This window comes from Mus musculus, chromosome 8 (assembly GCF_000001635.26).
Source record: "Mus musculus strain C57BL/6J chromosome 8, GRCm38.p6 C57BL/6J".
Taxonomy (NCBI): domain Eukaryota; kingdom Metazoa; phylum Chordata; class Mammalia; order Rodentia; family Muridae; genus Mus; species Mus musculus.
In genome coordinates this window covers 66861561-66879878 of record NC_000074.6, presented here as the reverse complement: position 1 = coordinate 66879878, position 18318 = coordinate 66861561, and the positions used below count along the sequence as shown (strand labels likewise).

The 18318-nt window shown below is 37.7% G+C and overlaps 1 protein-coding gene across 2 annotated transcripts in view; it reads right to left on the bottom strand.

Moving 5' to 3' along the window:
* Window positions 1-18318, bottom strand: part of Naf1 (nuclear assembly factor 1 ribonucleoprotein) — a 30622-nt gene that overhangs the window by 10686 nt on the left and 1618 nt on the right. Inside the window, exons 2-5 of one of the 2 annotated variants that reach the window (XR_003947254.1) lie at window positions 15179-15341; window positions 7621-7724; window positions 2119-2212; window positions 198-280 (exon numbers count right to left, since the gene is read on the bottom strand). Coding sequence is in view for 1 of the 2 variants with exons in the window: in NM_001163564.1 (NP_001157036.1) it covers window positions 198-280; window positions 2119-2212; window positions 15179-15341 (340 nt within the window). In the remaining variant the exon portion in view is untranslated. The remainder of the gene's footprint in view (window positions 1-197; window positions 281-2118; window positions 2213-7620; window positions 7725-15178; window positions 15342-18318) is intronic. The other variant, NM_001163564.1, reaches the window with a different exon arrangement.

The window sequence follows — 18318 nt, the reverse complement described above, 5'->3', positions numbered from 1 at the left end:
GAGTAAAGTAAAATGAACATGTGACTTTACTGGTCCATGCAGCCAAAGAATTCTAAGGCATATTAAGCCAATTTATAACACACACAAAGAAATGAGGATGAATCATAACTTGATGGCTTGTCTACTTAATAAACTCTTCAGACAAACACCAGAAACTAGAAAACAAAGTAACAAGAATTGTATGAGTTTTAACAAACCTTCCCTGCTGCTTGTCGATCACTTTTGAAAATGACAGTATCCTCATTAACTGGAGGTATGTTAGTCACAGACTCAATTATTACTGAAAAATACACAAAAGACAATTATGGTTTAAAAAGAAGATAAACTAGAATGTTAAATATTATCTAAGATTTAAGGTGGCATAACATAACTCAGTAATTATTCCTCTTTAGTAAACAAAATCTTTATTACCAAATAGAGAAGGGAGATTGGCTGTAGTTATTTTGATATAAAAAACTACAATTACCAGAGGAAAAAATAGAATAACAAAAAATATTAACTGATCATTAGTCCTGAACAAATTCAAGCTGTGCAAGTTGTAGAAAAGTTACAATCACATAGAACAGCATTATACTACATAGATAATACCATGTTTACTGGAAATGAACCTCATAATTAAAAGTAACCCAAAATTTTCTTTTGTATTTCAATTTATTTCTACAATTAAATTTTGAGTTCTAAATATAAATACATGATAGGGAATTCAGGAGGCTCCCACACACATATACACTTAGTAATAAAATATGAAGAATTATGAATCAAGGAGTATATACAAATGCAGTAAATGTAGTAACGAATAAGTTTTAGAATTATTTTTATAAAAATAAAAATATTTACTTTAACCCAAATTTAAATCAAAAATACAAAATTATTTTAAGTACTAATCATTAAAAATAAGCTATTGTTTAAGAGTGGGTCAAAAGATAAAATTCTATCTCAGCTATTTATGTAGCTGATCAGAAGAGTAAGACTTGAATTCTGTGCTCTGCATGCTCTATAAATTAAGCAGACTCATAATTGAGTTGCTTTCTCAAAAATCCAATGGTTGTCTCAGCTAACTGTAGGCTCTCACTGTAAGACTTAGTAGTTATTCTTGGTTGACTACTATAATTAGATGGTAATATCCAGCTGCCAAAGACTCCACACACTGGTTGCAGGACAGAAATTCTAAACTACATTTAATGGGGTGTAGAGGGAAAACCTCTTCACCCAGGGCCTTGTAGAGTCAATCACTTTATCCTTTGGTTGTTTCTTTTTCTAAGAAAATAAGCAAACTGCTGTCCTGACCAAATCTAGGATTACTGAGAGAGGATGCAGTTCATATTCCTGAAAGCAACTGTATTCTCTACACATAATACATGTTTAGGGAGGAGCCTCGTGGTTTTTTCGTAATCAAAAAAGAGAAGAGATGTGATGGAAGGGGCTCCTTCATCTACACAAGGTACTACTTACTACTAATTCTACTGGCTGATCATGTAGCAGAGTTCCCAGCAGATGCAATGATGGGTGCAGAAGGGTCAAAGAGGGTTAATTCTACCTTTAAGCATGAGGCAGGTGGATCTCTGAGTTCAAGGCTAGCCTGGTCTACAGAGTTCCAGGCCAGCCAGGGCTATACAGAGAGACCCTGTTTCAAAAAAAAAGCAAAAAGCAAGCAAGTAAACAAACAAAAGAATGAAGAAGAGAAATAAGAGACAAGGAACTTGTGGGCTGTGCCTAGAAACAAACAAACAAACAAACAAACAAAAACCAAAGAGAGGAGTCCCCATGAGCCTAAGAAAGGCTGTAGCATTCTTAGACTTACTTCTGAGCTTAGCCTTCTAGAACCAGACCTATATTAGACTACTCCACAAAGCTATTAGATAGAAAATTTATACTGTTTTTAAGTCACAAAATTCGTCTGAACTTGTTACAGCCAATAAAGTAAACACAATTAAAAAAATTCTCAAAAAAACAAAAATAAGAAAAAATATTTAACTAAATATTTACTAATATACTTTCAAGTTTAATGACTAAGATAAAGTGTACATGTTTCAAAAAAATTTAATACATCAAGTCCTTGACCTTGACATTAAGTGCATTCCTGAACATCAATTTTATTACTATAAGTTACTTACATACCTAATTGTTCAATAATGCTTGAAACCTTCCCAAGAGGCTTTAGTGCAATGTCTTCAGGCAGAATTACAGTGAGTTCTTCAACAGAAGGTAGTTCCTATAATATAGTGGAAAACATTAATCTTCTAGCAGCTTCAAAAATATTTTTTTTTAAAAAAGGAGATCTATTTTCCATTTAAAGTGCAATGCAAACTGTTGAAGATGGACAGTAGGATTAAAGCGGTCCCTTAGTGTCTCCTTTGCAGTAAGCAGCTAGTTGGACTGCTGGTTGCAGCTGACATTTAAGTGGCTCGGTGACTCTTTGTACACTAGCCAAAGAATATAGACTTAAACACTACGAATCACATTTGACAAGAGCTGACCTCTGTAAAGAAAAGCTGTATTAAGGAATCCAGAGAGATTTCATCTGAAGAGTTCTACTAAGAACTACCTACCATTCCTCCACAGCAGGAGGTTCTCTTCTTTGAGCTGTTTTGTTAATCTAGCTAATTAATGTGACTTTAATTATAGTAGAATAAACATCAGCAAACTCTCCTGGTACTGTGTGAAGCATGAAAGTCTGACATTGACAGCTATCAATCAAATACAGACTTCTTGGAAACAGACGTAGCCTGTAAAAGCTGAAAAGATGTTACCTCCTACCTTCTCTTTCCAGGTTAAAAAATAAGTTTCTTAACACCTACAGATTTCTTTTTTGACCCAACTGTAAACCATACCTCAGTTGCTATAGAAACTAAATACTGAAATAGATGAAATTAAAGCAAAATCTAAGAATAAAACTGACGTTAGCTTTCATATTAAGTAAACAGAGCTTTCTACTTTTGACCCTTGACTAAATGGGTCCCTTTCTGAAGGAGACCTGAAAGTGCAAAGCCTCTGTCAATACCCTTAGTGGTTATTGGTAGGATAATGTGTGGAGAAATGTTGAGAAAGATGAGAAAAATCTAAATAATACAAAGTATAATGCAAATGATCTTGGGTAGTCATTTTTCCCTGTGGGAACATACATTTTTAAAATAATTATTTATTCATGTCTCAAATATACTTCCTTCTGGGATATACTTTTTTTTTTAATCAAAGATTACTTACAAGGGTTTCAGCCAACAGTGCAGCAATTTGCCTCAGCAGAGTTAAAAACATGCCTAGTGTTAAAGGAAATACTTTTGTTTGAACTGTCAAATTTCTACTGACCATATTTAGGAAGAGAACAACCACCTGCCACTTTTGAAATGTATTATTTTATGTGTATGTTTTTATTACAAGTATGTGGGGGCACCAAGTGTATGCTTGGTCCCCAAGAAGCCCCGAAGAGGGCATGGAATCCCTGGACCTTGAGTTACAGATGTGTTCATCAAGTGCGTGATGGGAACTGATCCTCTTAAGGGCTGAGCAATCTGTCCAGCCCCCACTTACACATTAACACAACAAAGACAGAAGATCCTCCTGCTTTGAAAGTGTTAGTATGGTTATCAGACATCAAAAAGACTTTCAAATTAAGTCCTAATTATAAAATATATGTTCATGTTAAAAGAACAAAAATACCCTCTAGTAGTATAGGATACAAAGTAAAGAACAAATTCTCTGACCTCACCCTTCCCACACCAGTTAGTCACTAGCCTGGGTTCCCTTCAAATACATTCACTACGCAAATACAAGCTTTACCTACATGACACTTTCCACTCTATATCCTTGCTGCACGCTACGTATCTCCTTTACAGCTGCATATTTTACTAGACCAAAACATAAATATTAACCCAATCATACTTTATACCTACTATATGGTCTTATAGAGCTGTGCCATAATCTAACATAGTAATCATGAAATATATTTATCTACTCGCTAAAAATCTTTGACGTACATGTTTTTACATGACTGTGTGGCTCTTGTTGTAAGCAGACCTCCTATATTATCCTACATTATATCAATTCACATTTCCTACATCATGCCCCTGAGAAGTAAACCTAAAATCTCTACCAGTTGATATAGAATAAGATAGTATACCTTGTTTTTAAATATCTTTGCTTTAAACTTGACTGATAAGCAGGACTACATGTAATGTATTCAGTTTTCTTCTGGAGGATTTATCTTTTACTGACTTTTCTAAGAACTATGGACTTTCAAGGCTATTTTCCTTGTTTCGTATATGCAGCAAATCTGCTCCCCTTGACCCTTGTGTTGTCTGGTACACATCTGACACTTCTGAGTTGCTCAAAAACCCACCAGCATTGTTGTCACATCTCTAGTTGTAGGATTGCTAAAACTGTTTATTTGGTTCATTCATTATGCTATTCTTGTATAAAAGTAGAGCAGAAATTGGCTTTATCTTTACCTAAAATACTAGTAGGCAATCCCCACAGATTATAATCTTCCAGATGGACTTGAACAGCAGACTTTAACATATTAAATATACTTATCCTTGCACATTTCTACCAAAATCTCAGTTTGGTTCCACTGACCTGTGACACTGTCAGTATATTAACAACTATGGTGCTCATCTACTCAGGAAGAGCTAACTCCCTACAGACTTCATCAATATTTTTCTCAGTGGCATTTTTTTCTATTTGTTCTTACATGTTTATTTTACCAGATAAACTTCAGAATTGTCTTATTAGTAATGTTAGTATTGACTGAGATCACAGTATAGTAATTTTGATACCTACATTAGCACTTGGGCTTGTTATAAGCTACTTTACTAATTACTCGCTAACATAAATTCCTAGTATTTGGCCCCCACACCCCTTCTTAACCCCACTCCCACAAACTCAGTTCTCTCCCCTTCCTCCATGCTCTTTTAAGGCAGGGTCTCACTACATAGATCTGATTGTGTGGGAACTCACTATGCAGACCAGGCTGGCCTCAAACTCAGAACTCTGCCTACCTCTGCTTCCCAAGTGTGTGTGTGCCACTCTGCCCAACTTTGATTCTTTACAGGAATGTAACTGGCACACTCTCTGCGGCATTAGTGTTTTATGTTTTCAGATTCTTACCTGATGATTCTACACTTCTCCTCCTTCAAATCACACTAACATTCTATTCATTTTTTCCACATCCCTAATGAGAAGATAAACCCAGTAACTAGGACCTAGTCACCAGAGCACTCAGAACGATGACTAGCACATTCATTATATACTTATTAAATAAACTGATCCATGTTACCACTCCAAACTAATCAAAGATCTCAGAAGTCAATGTTCACTTTAGTCAGAGGAAAAATCAGAAAATGAAAATATAATTTAATATACAACCCTCAAGAAAGGAAAGACACCTGAACCCAACCACCTCAAAATAAAATAAAAGCTTCCTAAGAAAACTTACTGCCAAGAATGATGCATAGACACATCTAGCCACAGCTGCAAGCATTACCACAATTAGGTTAACACTGGCTTCCCTGGTAGCACAACAAATGCCCTGGTCAGACAATACGTAAATCTCCTCAGAGGCATATTATCGGCTATTAAAGGAAACAGAAGTCAATCGTTTTACTTTTTTGTAGGTGGTAAAGGGGTATACATGTGACAAGAAATAGGAACACACAAACAGCAATAGGGGAAAAAGAGCTGTAATACATACTGATGGGCATTTTGATTCCGATTTACAGAATGGAAGAAATCTCTAAATTATCTAATGAAAAGATAATGAGAGAGAAATGGGAAAGACCCTAACCATTAAGTAATGAACAAAATCCAGGACGCTGAGAAAACAAGGTACTTCTCTGTAGGTTAGAAATGTAAATGAGCCGGGACAGCCCTACATCAAACTGTAAACAACCCCTTTCACTTTTACAAATCCATATAGAAAGAGACTAACTACACTGATTAAATTTAAATGCAACTCATTAAATTAAATTTAGTTAAAGAGCCTGTCTCAAGTCAGACCATCCTTAAACATTCTCATCACTGCACATAAACCCTCTGCATAACCTCACTGTACAGTCTCCAAAAAAAGAGACCACCACAGACATATACACAGGCACTAATACTCATCTACTTCCGGCCTGGGACAGAGTAAAAATTTTAAAATTACATAACCATATTACTGAAACACCTTAATGCTAACCTAAATAGTCTACTTGGAAAATGAAGATCTGTAACTAATCTATACTTTGGTTCCAAAAATTAAAATAAAATTTAAAACTTGTTTTAAATGTACATTACCTACAACTAAACACAAATACTTATGTTGTCATTTACCTAAAAAAAAGTATCATAAAATGCCCTCTACCTTAAAATCTAAGAATAAAAAATATTCCTAGATTGTCCATATTTCTATATTTGATAACAGTATGTAATGATTGAAATCGGCAGTCCAAAAGGCTAACTGAACATAAAATACACGAGACACCTCTGGTAAAGGAATGACTAAAATTCAATATACTAAATAAATTCAAGTCATTGGTTTTCTACACACTCCACAGCTAAGTCAAAGGTCTTCCTGAGGCAAATGTGACAAAACAAACAAACAAACAAAAAAACCAAGAAACAAAAAACAAAAACAAAACCTTAAGAATAATTTATTATTCAAAACCTAAATAATAATAATAAACTTAGCCCAGATTCTAATGTGCCTAGGCACTTTGCTACTAATCTTATCAGTTCTGAATTTGTTCTTTCCCACTTAACAAGTTCTCAGGAAACTCTTTCTTTCCATTAGTAATGCAGAAAGCTGAGCACAATCTCTTAGCACAAATGTCTAACAACACAATTTACAACATGCTGAGGAATCACCATCAGAAAGGCAGTGTAATGAGTATGGAAGCGACACACAGATTAAAAACGAAGTTACTGTGAATTTTTGATAAATTACTTCTAAGCAAGTCATAAAATCACAAGACCCAGGAATAATGAAGTGATGGTGCCTCCCCTTAATATTAGCACTCAGGAGGCAGAGACAAGTGGCTCTCTTATGAGTCCTAGCCCAGCACAATCTACGTTGAGAGATACAGGCTGGCCAGAGCTAAACAGTGAAACTGCCCATAGCAAAGCAATCCAAACAAACAAAAAGACCCTAGCAATACTTCTGAAAAAGTCATGAAACATTTGTTGTGTGAATGTTGTATTCTGACTCTTTAAACATCTGGGAGGTATACAAGGTTTTCTGTCCAACAAAATACTCAAATGAGTAACACACAACTTTCAAAATGCATCCTACTAAAGACAAAACTTGCAGAACAAAAATGTAAGGAGACACTGTACCACAAGTAGGCCCCTTAGGAAATGATGTTCATCCACTACAATGGCTTGGATTTCTCTAGCTCTTTTGTGAAGGTTTACTACAGAAAAACAAAAAGAAAAACAAGTCAATTTGATATCTAAGGTAAAATTATGTAAAGAATCTTACATGTGTTTTTACTCACAAAATTGGAGTAAGAGTAGTGGAGTGTTCTGAGAAAAAAGAAGTAGAACTCCCTTCTGGTACTAGTTTGGGCAGAACTGAGAGAAGTGGGGAAAGTGGAATAAATTATCTGGCCACTTTTCTCTTATTACTGGAGAATGCATGCCAATTACCTTAAACTATTAGGTGAGCCTTCACTGATCAGATATGCTTGGAAAGTAGGATCCAATCTCTGGAGTACTGAGAGCCATGACTCAATTTTTATTTTTCCTATTATCTGGTAAAACATATTGAAAAAAAAAGAATGGATTAGGTCTGTATAATTTGTGGCATCTATGACCATATTTAATATTTCATTAATAATTTTTCAACTTCTCCAGGAGAAGCTTCACCGATTTCTGTAGAACTCAGCCATCTGTGTACTGATTGCATAATTAGCACCCTTACTAATTACTGTTATATGATATCGAACAGTCTCAGGCCAGCCATTAAATAGTTACACCTAAAAATGGCAATGATTCTTTGAAATGTATTTTTTTCCTTTTCCAATGATTATGTTTTCATTCTATTTTTCTCTAAAATGACTGTCAACAAAATCAAAGTTCAAGAGTGGGCACCTTTAATCTCAGGGAGAAGCAGATCTGAGAGTTCAAGGCCAGAGGCCAGTCAGAGCTACATAATGAGCCGCTGCCTCAGAAACAGACAGCAAACAAACAAAAACAAAAAACAAAAACACAAAAACTCTGCGAAAGAAAGACTCAAAACTCAACTATAAAACTTAATTAAAATTATATTTCAGTATGAAAAAAAATCTTTTTTTTCCCCACGTGGAAGAGGTTTTATTGGAAGGAGAGACAAACAAAGTAGTGGCAGAGAGAGAAGAGGGGGAGAAAGACTGAGGAAGGGGTGTTCGCCTTATTTATATGGAAAATGACGTAACATGTAAAGGTGGGAAGTGAGCCAAGTGAATGCTGGGAAGATGGTACCTATGGAAAAAAATCTTAAAACAAACTCTAAGCATTATCTCTGGTTACCTGAGACTGTACATATCATTTAAGATCTTACATAAAACTAAGAGAAAAGGTACAATGACTGCCTCACATCACGTATCTAAAATGTTTAAAGGTGTCTTTAAAAAAACAACTCAGTTTAGAACTACCAACATCAGCTGTGCGGATGAGAAAGGAACAAATGGTCATTTGTGAGTTCCCAGTGACTGAGACTACAACTGCAATGGGTAGAATCACCCTGTCTTGGGTAGTGTGTTCAGCCCTGACACCTGACACAGCAAGGCAAGTTGCCTTCTCTTTCTATATAGGCCTACTGCTTACCACACAGCACCCCTCTGAAACTGTCACTAATTCTATTACTCTTTCAACTTAAATGTATCCTCACACTTTAGCTAGACAAACATGTCAGGTAAAGTAAGAACATGGAATGGTTCCATATAATTATATTCATAAGCATGTACATACACTGGAAATGAAAGGATGCTATAGTACATAAAAACCTTCATTGGACGCTTAGCAAATCATTCATTTTACTGCCTTGAATAACTACGTGTGGTACTAGAGCCCAGGACCCTGTGGGTGCTGAAGCAGGTGCTTTATCACAGTACATCTCCAGCATGCTGCATATGGGCTATATGGAACCACCTGTACAGTGAAAGACATATTCTTCCTTTAAAAAATTCTGACTACTGCATAACATCAAATACTAATGAAATATCATCTTCCTCTGAGTCTATAAGACACTGCTAAATATCAGGCACTGTGACAAGTTTCATTAGTATCCAGGCTAGATTGTAGTAAATTCCAAATCTACCCAGAATCGTAAACTTAAAGAAGCTTTTCCCTATATTTAGGAGAAAATGATAATTAAGTCGGACTCTGGAAAACACATATTAACTTAAGAATGATTAGTGTAGACCACAGTACAATTTCACAGGAGTTGAGACATCAGGCCGGTGTGAAATAGTTCTAACCACCTGAAGTAGCCCAGGTATTTCTTTCCTTCATGTGAAGATGTTTTAGACATGGCTGCATGATGATCTAGCAAAATTGGGTGAATATGTGTCCTCAACCTAAATACAAAGTACATCTCTAAATAAATAAATGGATGAATGAAGAAATAAATAAATAAATAAATAAATAAATGAAGGCAATCTTGGTGAGAAAGTTAAATTTCTCATCAACTGCTGACCAACATTTAACATTTTCTGGTCATGCTGCACCATATGCATGAACATACATGATTATCCCTACTGAATACTGCACATAAGCATTAAATTCACAATTTCCAGATAAGAAAATAAGCAACCAGGTATAAAATTTATTTCTAGTTCATAGCTTGAAACATTGGCATCCCTATTGTTTTTATTAATTTACATTTTCAATTACATTTGATTGATTTGAATGAAGACTTAAGAGTAGAAGTTTCTGGAAAAAATTTTCAAAAAGAATCTTAATTTTCTATTTCAGTGACACACAATCAATGCTGTGGGGCTTAACCTGACTCTAAAGCTGTCTCCTCCCCCCAGCCTTCAGCAGGCTGGCTCAGACCTGGCTTGCCACAGTTGCTAGCCCACCTAGGGTGGACTCTTTCCACCTAGATAAAGTCTATTGTCCTGCCACAACTGCAGTTTCCAAGGGGCCACTACCTGGTGAGAGGCTGAACCGGTTCTCCTGACACTGTCCTGACAAAGCAGAAATCCTGACAAAGCAAAGAGATGGTGTGGTGGGGGATGGGTAACCTCCCTTTATAAGCTCAGACTCATAAGTAAACATTAGGCCTTGATCAGAAACTTGTCTTGGTCTTGTTATTTCTCTTGCCACCTTTCCCATCCAAACCCCATCTTTCCTTTCAGGAACCCAGGAACCCACCCCACAGCTGCTGGCAGCTACATAAGGCTACAATGCATATGCTGGTTTACATTTGTGCAGGTTCTGCAGCAACCTCTCCATATTCTAAGGTATATGCTGAAGAAATGCAATGAGTCAAATCACACATCAGAGCCTGTAATTATGACATCATCAACAGGGCCAATTAGGGTTCCCTTTTCAGTTCCTCTATGGTTAACATTAAGGGTGCTCAACCTATAGCCAGATAACTGAGCTCTAGTTTTCAAACAATAGGAAAAAGACTTAAGGAGGCAGAGACAGCATTCTTGCTTGAAAGCAGCCTGAAGGGAAGAGGATGTTCTGCAAATGTGAAGAGATCACTCCTCAAAGATGAACACTTTAAAAGCAAATAGGACATAAAATTGCACTAAACTGGGCATGCCCATGATCCAGACATTCCTAACACCCAAAACTGAAAGCTGCCATTCATTAACTGTTTAGAGCATTTAGCAAACACAACTAATTTTTTTCTCAATTTCATTAGATATGAAATTAATCAACTGCTTATATCAAGCTCTCCACACTGAGACATGCTAACACTGCGGAAGAGTTCACAGTCTACAGCATATAGTTAGAGCAAAGAGGGAACACTTCCCAGAACAATAGATTGCTACTTATTAAACAAAAGCAAAAACATAATGTTTTGGCCCAAAATTAAAGAAACAAAACATTAGCCAATTAACAAGAAAATGCCACATTTAGAGCCAGGGATAGAGGCATCCATAAAGCTATGATGAACGTTCAATCCAAAGGTGAGCACAGGAAGGCAATATGGAAAGACAAAATCACACACCTTCCGTTGAAGATAAAAGAATATCCAAGAGGCACAGAAATAATGGCCTAATTAATAGCTGCCTTAGGCTATTCCCGTGGCTTTCCAACTCAAGTTTACAATAAATCTTTCAGTTCTCTTTGGTAAGTCAAGTCTAACAACACTAATTCCATCCTTAGTTTAGCATCACAATCACTTCCAAGTACTTGCATCTACCAGTTAACACTGACACTCCAAGAGCTCAGTATCCCTTACTTGTCAGAAAACTATCCCAATAACCCAATACCCACTCTCCTCCAAATACACACGTGTAACTGCCTGTTGCTACTTTGTGGGTTCTTTTTTCTTCTACCCTTCATTGCTTTTCTTCCACCCTTTCAATCCCCTAATACTAGAAAAGATGGAAAAAGAGAGGAAAAAAAAAAGGTAAAAGATCCCTGAATGAAATCAAGGGTCAGAAAGGAGGCAATGTTATATTTAGGCTATTTCCTGGTAATTAGGGGCCTCGAGTTCCTTGGGGCAAGTTTGATCTTCACTGTCAGGATATCTGGTTTCTTCTTAACACACGACAATGAATAACCCAGTCCACCTCTAGTGGCTCTAGCATTTATATACCCTCTGTACCTGGCAAAATCATGCCTCAACTCCCAGCCAGAGCACAAGGCAAATCCCAGTCAACTGCTGTGGAGAATCTTTAACAGCACCATATCCCACACCTGGGATTAGAATGAAAACACATTATTATAATATTTCTGTGTTGTTTTTTTTTTAAAGAAACCAAAACTCCAAAACTGTCACTACACACATTCACACTCCCCTCCTGCCAAGCGGCTCACAGGCACTCCCACGACCACTAGGAGCCCACACACCTCTCAAGTTTTCACTTTCCTACATTCTCACCTCCTACAGACTTACCCACACAAACAGGGATGACCATGAGACTCATGTCCAAGCAAACTCAATATGCATTCCATTGACTCCATTATTCGTTCAAGACTGTGTAACCAGGTGTACATAGCTGTTTTAATCCCTCATTAAAAAAATGCATATTGGTGGACAAACTGCCACCCTTACAGAAGAATACAGAGGCAGGCAGAGCAGGAAAGATGCTGAGGTCTTATCATCCTTGGAATTCAGCTACTCATTTTCTCTAATTTTTTTCCCCCTCAAGATACTCTCCTGTCTTGAACTTTTTAATCCTTTCAGAGTCATTAATAGATCCTTACAGAGTTAGAGATTTAGGGCAAACCAGAAAATTATAATGTCTCTCTCCACTACCTCTAGCAACAAAGCAGCAAGCAGTATTTTTTCCTTCTTAATGCTATTCATGTAAATATATGTTAATATCCAATAAAAAATCCATTCATTTTAAAATTAAAAACTTGCTGGATATGATGTGAGTGTACTTTTAATCTGAGAACTCAGTAAGCAGAGACAGGCAGATCTCTATGAGTTTGAGGCCAGCCTGGTCTACATAATAAATTCCAGGACAGTCCAAGGGTATGTAGAGAAACCCTGTCTCAAAAACCTAAATAAATAGGGGCAGTAAATAAGGGCTGAAGAGATGGTTAAGAGCACTGGGTGCTCTTCCAGAGGACCTGGATTCAATTCCCAGCACGGACATGGCAGCTCACACCTGTCTGCAACTCCAGTTCCAGGGCTTCTGATTCCCCCAAACAGACATACATGTAGGCAAACACCAATGAACATAAAACATACGTAAATTATGTACTAAAAACACCAAACTAACTAAAAACTGTAAGTGCCTCTCTTAGGGTTTCATTGCTGAGGCAGGGCAACACGACCAAGACAACTCTTATAAAAGAAAACATTAATTTAGGCTGGCTTACACAGGCGCAGAGGTTTACTTGATTGCGATCCTGACACACAGCATGACAGTGTGAGCTGAGAATTCTACATCTTGATCCAAAGGCAGACAGGAGGAGCCTGTTTTCTGCATTGGGTGCTGTTTGAGCTTATATAGGAGACCTCAAAGACACCCTCCAAAGTGACACACTTCCTCCAACAAGTCCATACACCTAATAGTGCACTCCCTATGGGCCAAGTATTCAAACGCATGACTCTATGGGGCCATTCCTAATCAAACCACCACAGTGCCTCTTACATCTTTTTCAAAAAAAATCTCTTAGAAATGTCACAAAAAGGAACACACTGGTCACTGTTCTAAGTTTTAAAGGACAGCAATGTACTCATAAGGGAAAAAAATTCACAGAACTCCTAGCAATTAAATTTGTCTTTGCTCTATTTAGTATCTTTCCATTAGATAAAAAGTAGGGACTCGTTGGTTTTGTTTCAATCAAGAACCTGGCAAATGTTACAGGTATGTTACAATTTCTTAAAAGAACCAATAAAGAAAAGGCACCTATTCACATTCATCCTGTAATCATTACTACCATTGCCGGTGAACCTACCATTAGGGTCATCAGGGTCAACTACTTCATGGTACCAGGGAGATGCAAAAATCAGTTATAAACTCAGTCCTCAAATAACAAAGCCTGTGTGGCCAAAGACCTGGTCTCATTTCTCATCAATGTCTACAGTATTCTATTTAGAAACCTCCACCACACACACACAGAGTAAGACTTTGTGTTAAATTCAAAGGACTCCCCCAATGTTAAAAATTCACTCAATAAGGCAAATCAAACCATATGATAAATCTCCCTACTTGCCGGTTTTATAATCTGCGAACTTCTGAAAGGTCATCAGAATACAGGTAAAACAAACACCAGGTTTCCTTGTACTTTTTAGAAAATACTTGATTCTGAGCCTTTGTTTGCCAGAACCCATCATGAACTAATAACAAATAAACCATGGCACACTAATCCAAAAGCCTACAATGTTGAGCCTACATAAAACAAAATACTTTACTATGAACAATAAGTAATATTGGTAGAATCCAGCCAAGAAATACACAGCCTTAAGGTTTCATCTTAAACTAGTCACCAATTTAGTCTTTTACACTCATTACAGGTAATGATTACCAAACTTTTAAGAAGTATTGATAATAACTCATGTACAGACTAGACCAAATCCAAGCAATTTAGCCTGACTCTAATACCTGAGACTATCCTCTGGAACTACAGATTTACACACTGTAAGATAAAATAATCCCACAGAATGTTATGCCAGCCATCTCAATGAGGTGCCAATATTACTTGTTTCCCAACTGTGAGTTTTAAAATAATGAATATAAGGTTTCAAGTGACTAGGTAACCTAAAAAGCTTACAACACAATTAATAAACATAGTGAATTTTGCATTCTAATTCTCTAAATGGAATGAATTTCAAAGGTTTCAATTACTTTGGAAGAAACTTTCTGACTTGTGGGCCAAGAGCAGCAACAAAAAAAAAAAAAAAAAGGAATGCCATGAACTCCAAAAGGAACTGTCTTAGTCAGGGTTTCCACTGCTTCCATCCATCACCATGACAAAAGCAAGTCAGAGAGAAAGGGCTTACACTTCCTAACACCATTTCGGGACAGGAACTCACACAGGGCAGGAACCTGGAGGAAGGAGCTGAAGCAGAAGCCATGGATGGGGTGCTGCTTACTAGCTTGCTTTCCTTGACTGGCTCTGCCTATTTTCTTATAGAACCCAGAATCACACACCCAAGGATTGCACCACCCACAATGGACTGGGTCCTCCCCAACTGACTATTAATTGAAAAAAATGCTTATAGCTGGGTCTCATGGAGGAGTTTCCTCAACTAAGACTCCTTCCTCTCTGATGATTCTAGCTTGTGTCAAGTTGACAGAAAAGGACACAAAACAATATGACACAAAAGCCAGTACAGTATTTTCCACATTGTTTTGGTAGTGCTAGAGAATGAACACAGAGCTTTAGGTTTCTCATGCATGCTAGTGGTCCTACATCCAGCCTAGAAAGTATTCTAAAGATTTGAAAACAAGTAAGCCACCAAAGTGAAGCCAATGCTTCAACAGTTAAGTATCAAGTGTCAGGGTTAGAAGCAGCCCATCAGAGGTACATGCAAAAAGCCAAGAGGAGGTACATTTTCGGAACAATCAATGTAAGTACTTACATTAAGAAGCAATTCATCTTTTGTTTTAAGAGGAAAATTCTTATTTTCTTTCTCAAGTTGAAAATCCTCATCTCCATCTGACAACACAGGAGGAAATGATACACAGGATGAAGATGAAGAGGACGACGAAGAGGAGGAGCTGGAGCTATCTGAATCTGTTTCACTATAGAGGAAAAGTTGAAAACTTGGTCAAGTACTATTATGATTAAAATAAAACCTTGTTCCAAGTAGGAAACTAACATTTCAAACTGACTTTGTTGGTGGGATATTAGTTTGTTGTTTGTTCTGGTTTTTCAAGACAATGTTTCTCCTTGGACCCTAGCTGTCCTGGAAGTCCCTCTGTACACCAGGCTGGCCTCCAACTCACAGATATCTGCCTGCCTCTGCCTCCTAAGTGCTAGAATTAAAGATGTACACCACAGCACCCAGATTATTTTGTTTATTTTTAAATCCTTGACTTAAAACAAGAACAGAACTCATTTGGATGAAAGGCCATGAGAAAGTCAGGGTAACACTGGGATGAAGGATAATTGTGGGGAGAGGCCATTTTTGACATTGGCTATATAACTACTAAAGTTATACAAAACCTAAGCCCTTTCTGGCCTAACAGTACCTTGTTATAAATCTCTACAAATAATAATCAAGCATGTGACAATCAGTAACTAATGGTAACTCTAGGCCAAGTACCTGTCTGATTCACTTATGAAGGAGACTAGTTAATGAGTTTCTTCTCACCTTGGAATGCTTCAAAGTTGCCATGGTGACCACTCAACCCTGAAAACTTTTTTGGCTTGACTCAACTAGCCTCCTTACTTCAGTCCATTTTATGTGCTATTTTTACGTGTTTTACCCATAGTCACATTCATGCCGGTAATCTCAATCTTCATCCATGTACAAATAAATGCCTCCGTTTTCAGTCCTGACATTACTAATCTAGAGTTTTAAGACCTAGGCATATACCAATCAGGGCTGTATGAACTGTACATACCTCATATTTCCATCAAGCTAAGAGCAAGGAGGGAAAAGTTATTCTTCTTATTGAATGGGTTTCTTTCCTGGAACATCTTTTTATTTCACTACTCAGTCTTCCTCCAGTCATGGTAGGTGAGACCCTGGGATCATTTTAAAAGCTTCTTCTTACTTGGTCTATCAGAAAGTCCAGTCTCCTACCCTATTCCGCTTCCTCATCATTCCCACCTTTTCTGTAATAGCTGTACCAATACCAAGCACAGCCTCTCTCCTAACTTCTCTCCACCCACTACAGTCACTTTAGCATTCTTGTGACCATTCATCCAAGAGAGCTCCCCATCGTGTTTTAAAGGAAAAACTTACAACTGATGTAAATAGACATAAATATGACAAGAGATAAGAATAATCTTATAAGACAGTACTTATGATTGTGGTAGTAGCGCTGTGTTCAAATAAAAGAATGTTCACTTTGAGCTGACTCTGGTGGTACATGGCTGAAACCTTGGCTGTCCCAGAAGAGGGGAATCAGAAACTCAAGGTCATCCCTGGCTACATACCAAGTCTGAAGCCAGCCACCCTTAGCCAACTGAGACCCTGGAGAGAGAATGCTCTCTATTTGCCTATTTGCTTTCTAAAGAGATGGAGAAAGAAGGTGTGAACTTGGATAGGCAAGGAAGATATGGGAGGAGACAAGGGAGTTGAATCATGATCAGAATATGCTATATGACAAAAAAATTTTTCAATTATAACAGATACAAGCTTTAAATGTTCCAATAACATTCAACTAGGAAAATACTGAGACACTAGCTATATGGGTTTATACTTAAAACTAAGAAAATATTCAGAGAAAAATGTTAATTCTCCTCCAAAATAGCTATACTGTGGACAAGATAAAAAAGACACATGCTCCTTTGTATGTCAGCCTTAGACTGCCTCAAAATCAGGTTTCTGGCACGTTTGAGAACCTTGCTCCTCCCACTACATACATGAAGCCTAATTCTAGCCTCCGAGTGCACGGAACTTTCTAAACTCCTGGTATGTTCACTATTGTGCAATTATACTGTCATTTGCCTGAAGTACTTCAGCCTAGAAGATATGTATGCCATGTCACCCCTGCCTACAAATCACTCTCCTTCCTGATTCTCCAGTGCACTTTTCAAATTGCTACTGGAGGCTGCCCACAACTTCTTAAAAACTAGTTTGGGCTACCGCTGTGTAACTATTTCCTCCCAACTGAAGCCCTGGCTCCTAGAGGGAGGAGAAGGGCCTAGAAGAATCAGGAAACTAGTGAAACTCACAAGGCCCTAACCTGAAGTTCTAAAAGCAGTAAACTGCTGGGCAGACTGCTGGTAGAGCTGCCACCACAGCAAGGAGCTCCACTGATACTACTTTTCTGTCACCCAAGCTACGTGGGCTTGCCCATGATACAGCTACCTTTGAGTCACCCATGCTCTTGAATAGAAGCACAATATGTGCATTGCTCATGGAGCTAGGCTTGGGTGCACAAACTGGAATGAAGAGATGTCTGTTCACATCTCCCCAGAAAAAGTCACACAGCGATTATCAAACACTTGAAATGAATGGTTCTATTAACAAAACATTATCTACCTAGCACACAGGTAGTATCCTCTGCCACACGGGTCACAAGTCAATTCCCAATACTACTGACTGTATCCCATGCTTCCTTTCCAACTCTGGCTCCTGATCGACCCCCTGTATCTGTTCCCCAATAGTGCAGGCTCTGCTTACAAGATGACTACCATCTTAGAACTGCCAAAAAACCAAGCTGTTCATAATTGGCTTAGCTCCCTCCACCAATCTCTTCACACCTTCTCCTTTTTGTAGAAACCATTCTCCCTTGCCTCTCTCAGTGGTTTCCTAAAAGTGTTCCATCTCCCGAAACCCCCTCACCCCATGCTTACTCAAACATTTGTAGTTTGATAGCCTTCTATGTTCTGGGCCTTCTTCCACAAATGAACAACACACAGAGGAAATGTCTGTGTAAAGCACAGAGCCCCAAATACCAAGAAACTGGTTTGCAAATTTCATAGAACCCAGCTCCCTATGAAGAGTCTACAGAATACCATTAACTGTCAAGAAGCAACTTGTAGAGAACAGTAGTGGATGGTTGTACAACCCTGCACTTGGGAGGGTGGAGACAGGAGGACCAA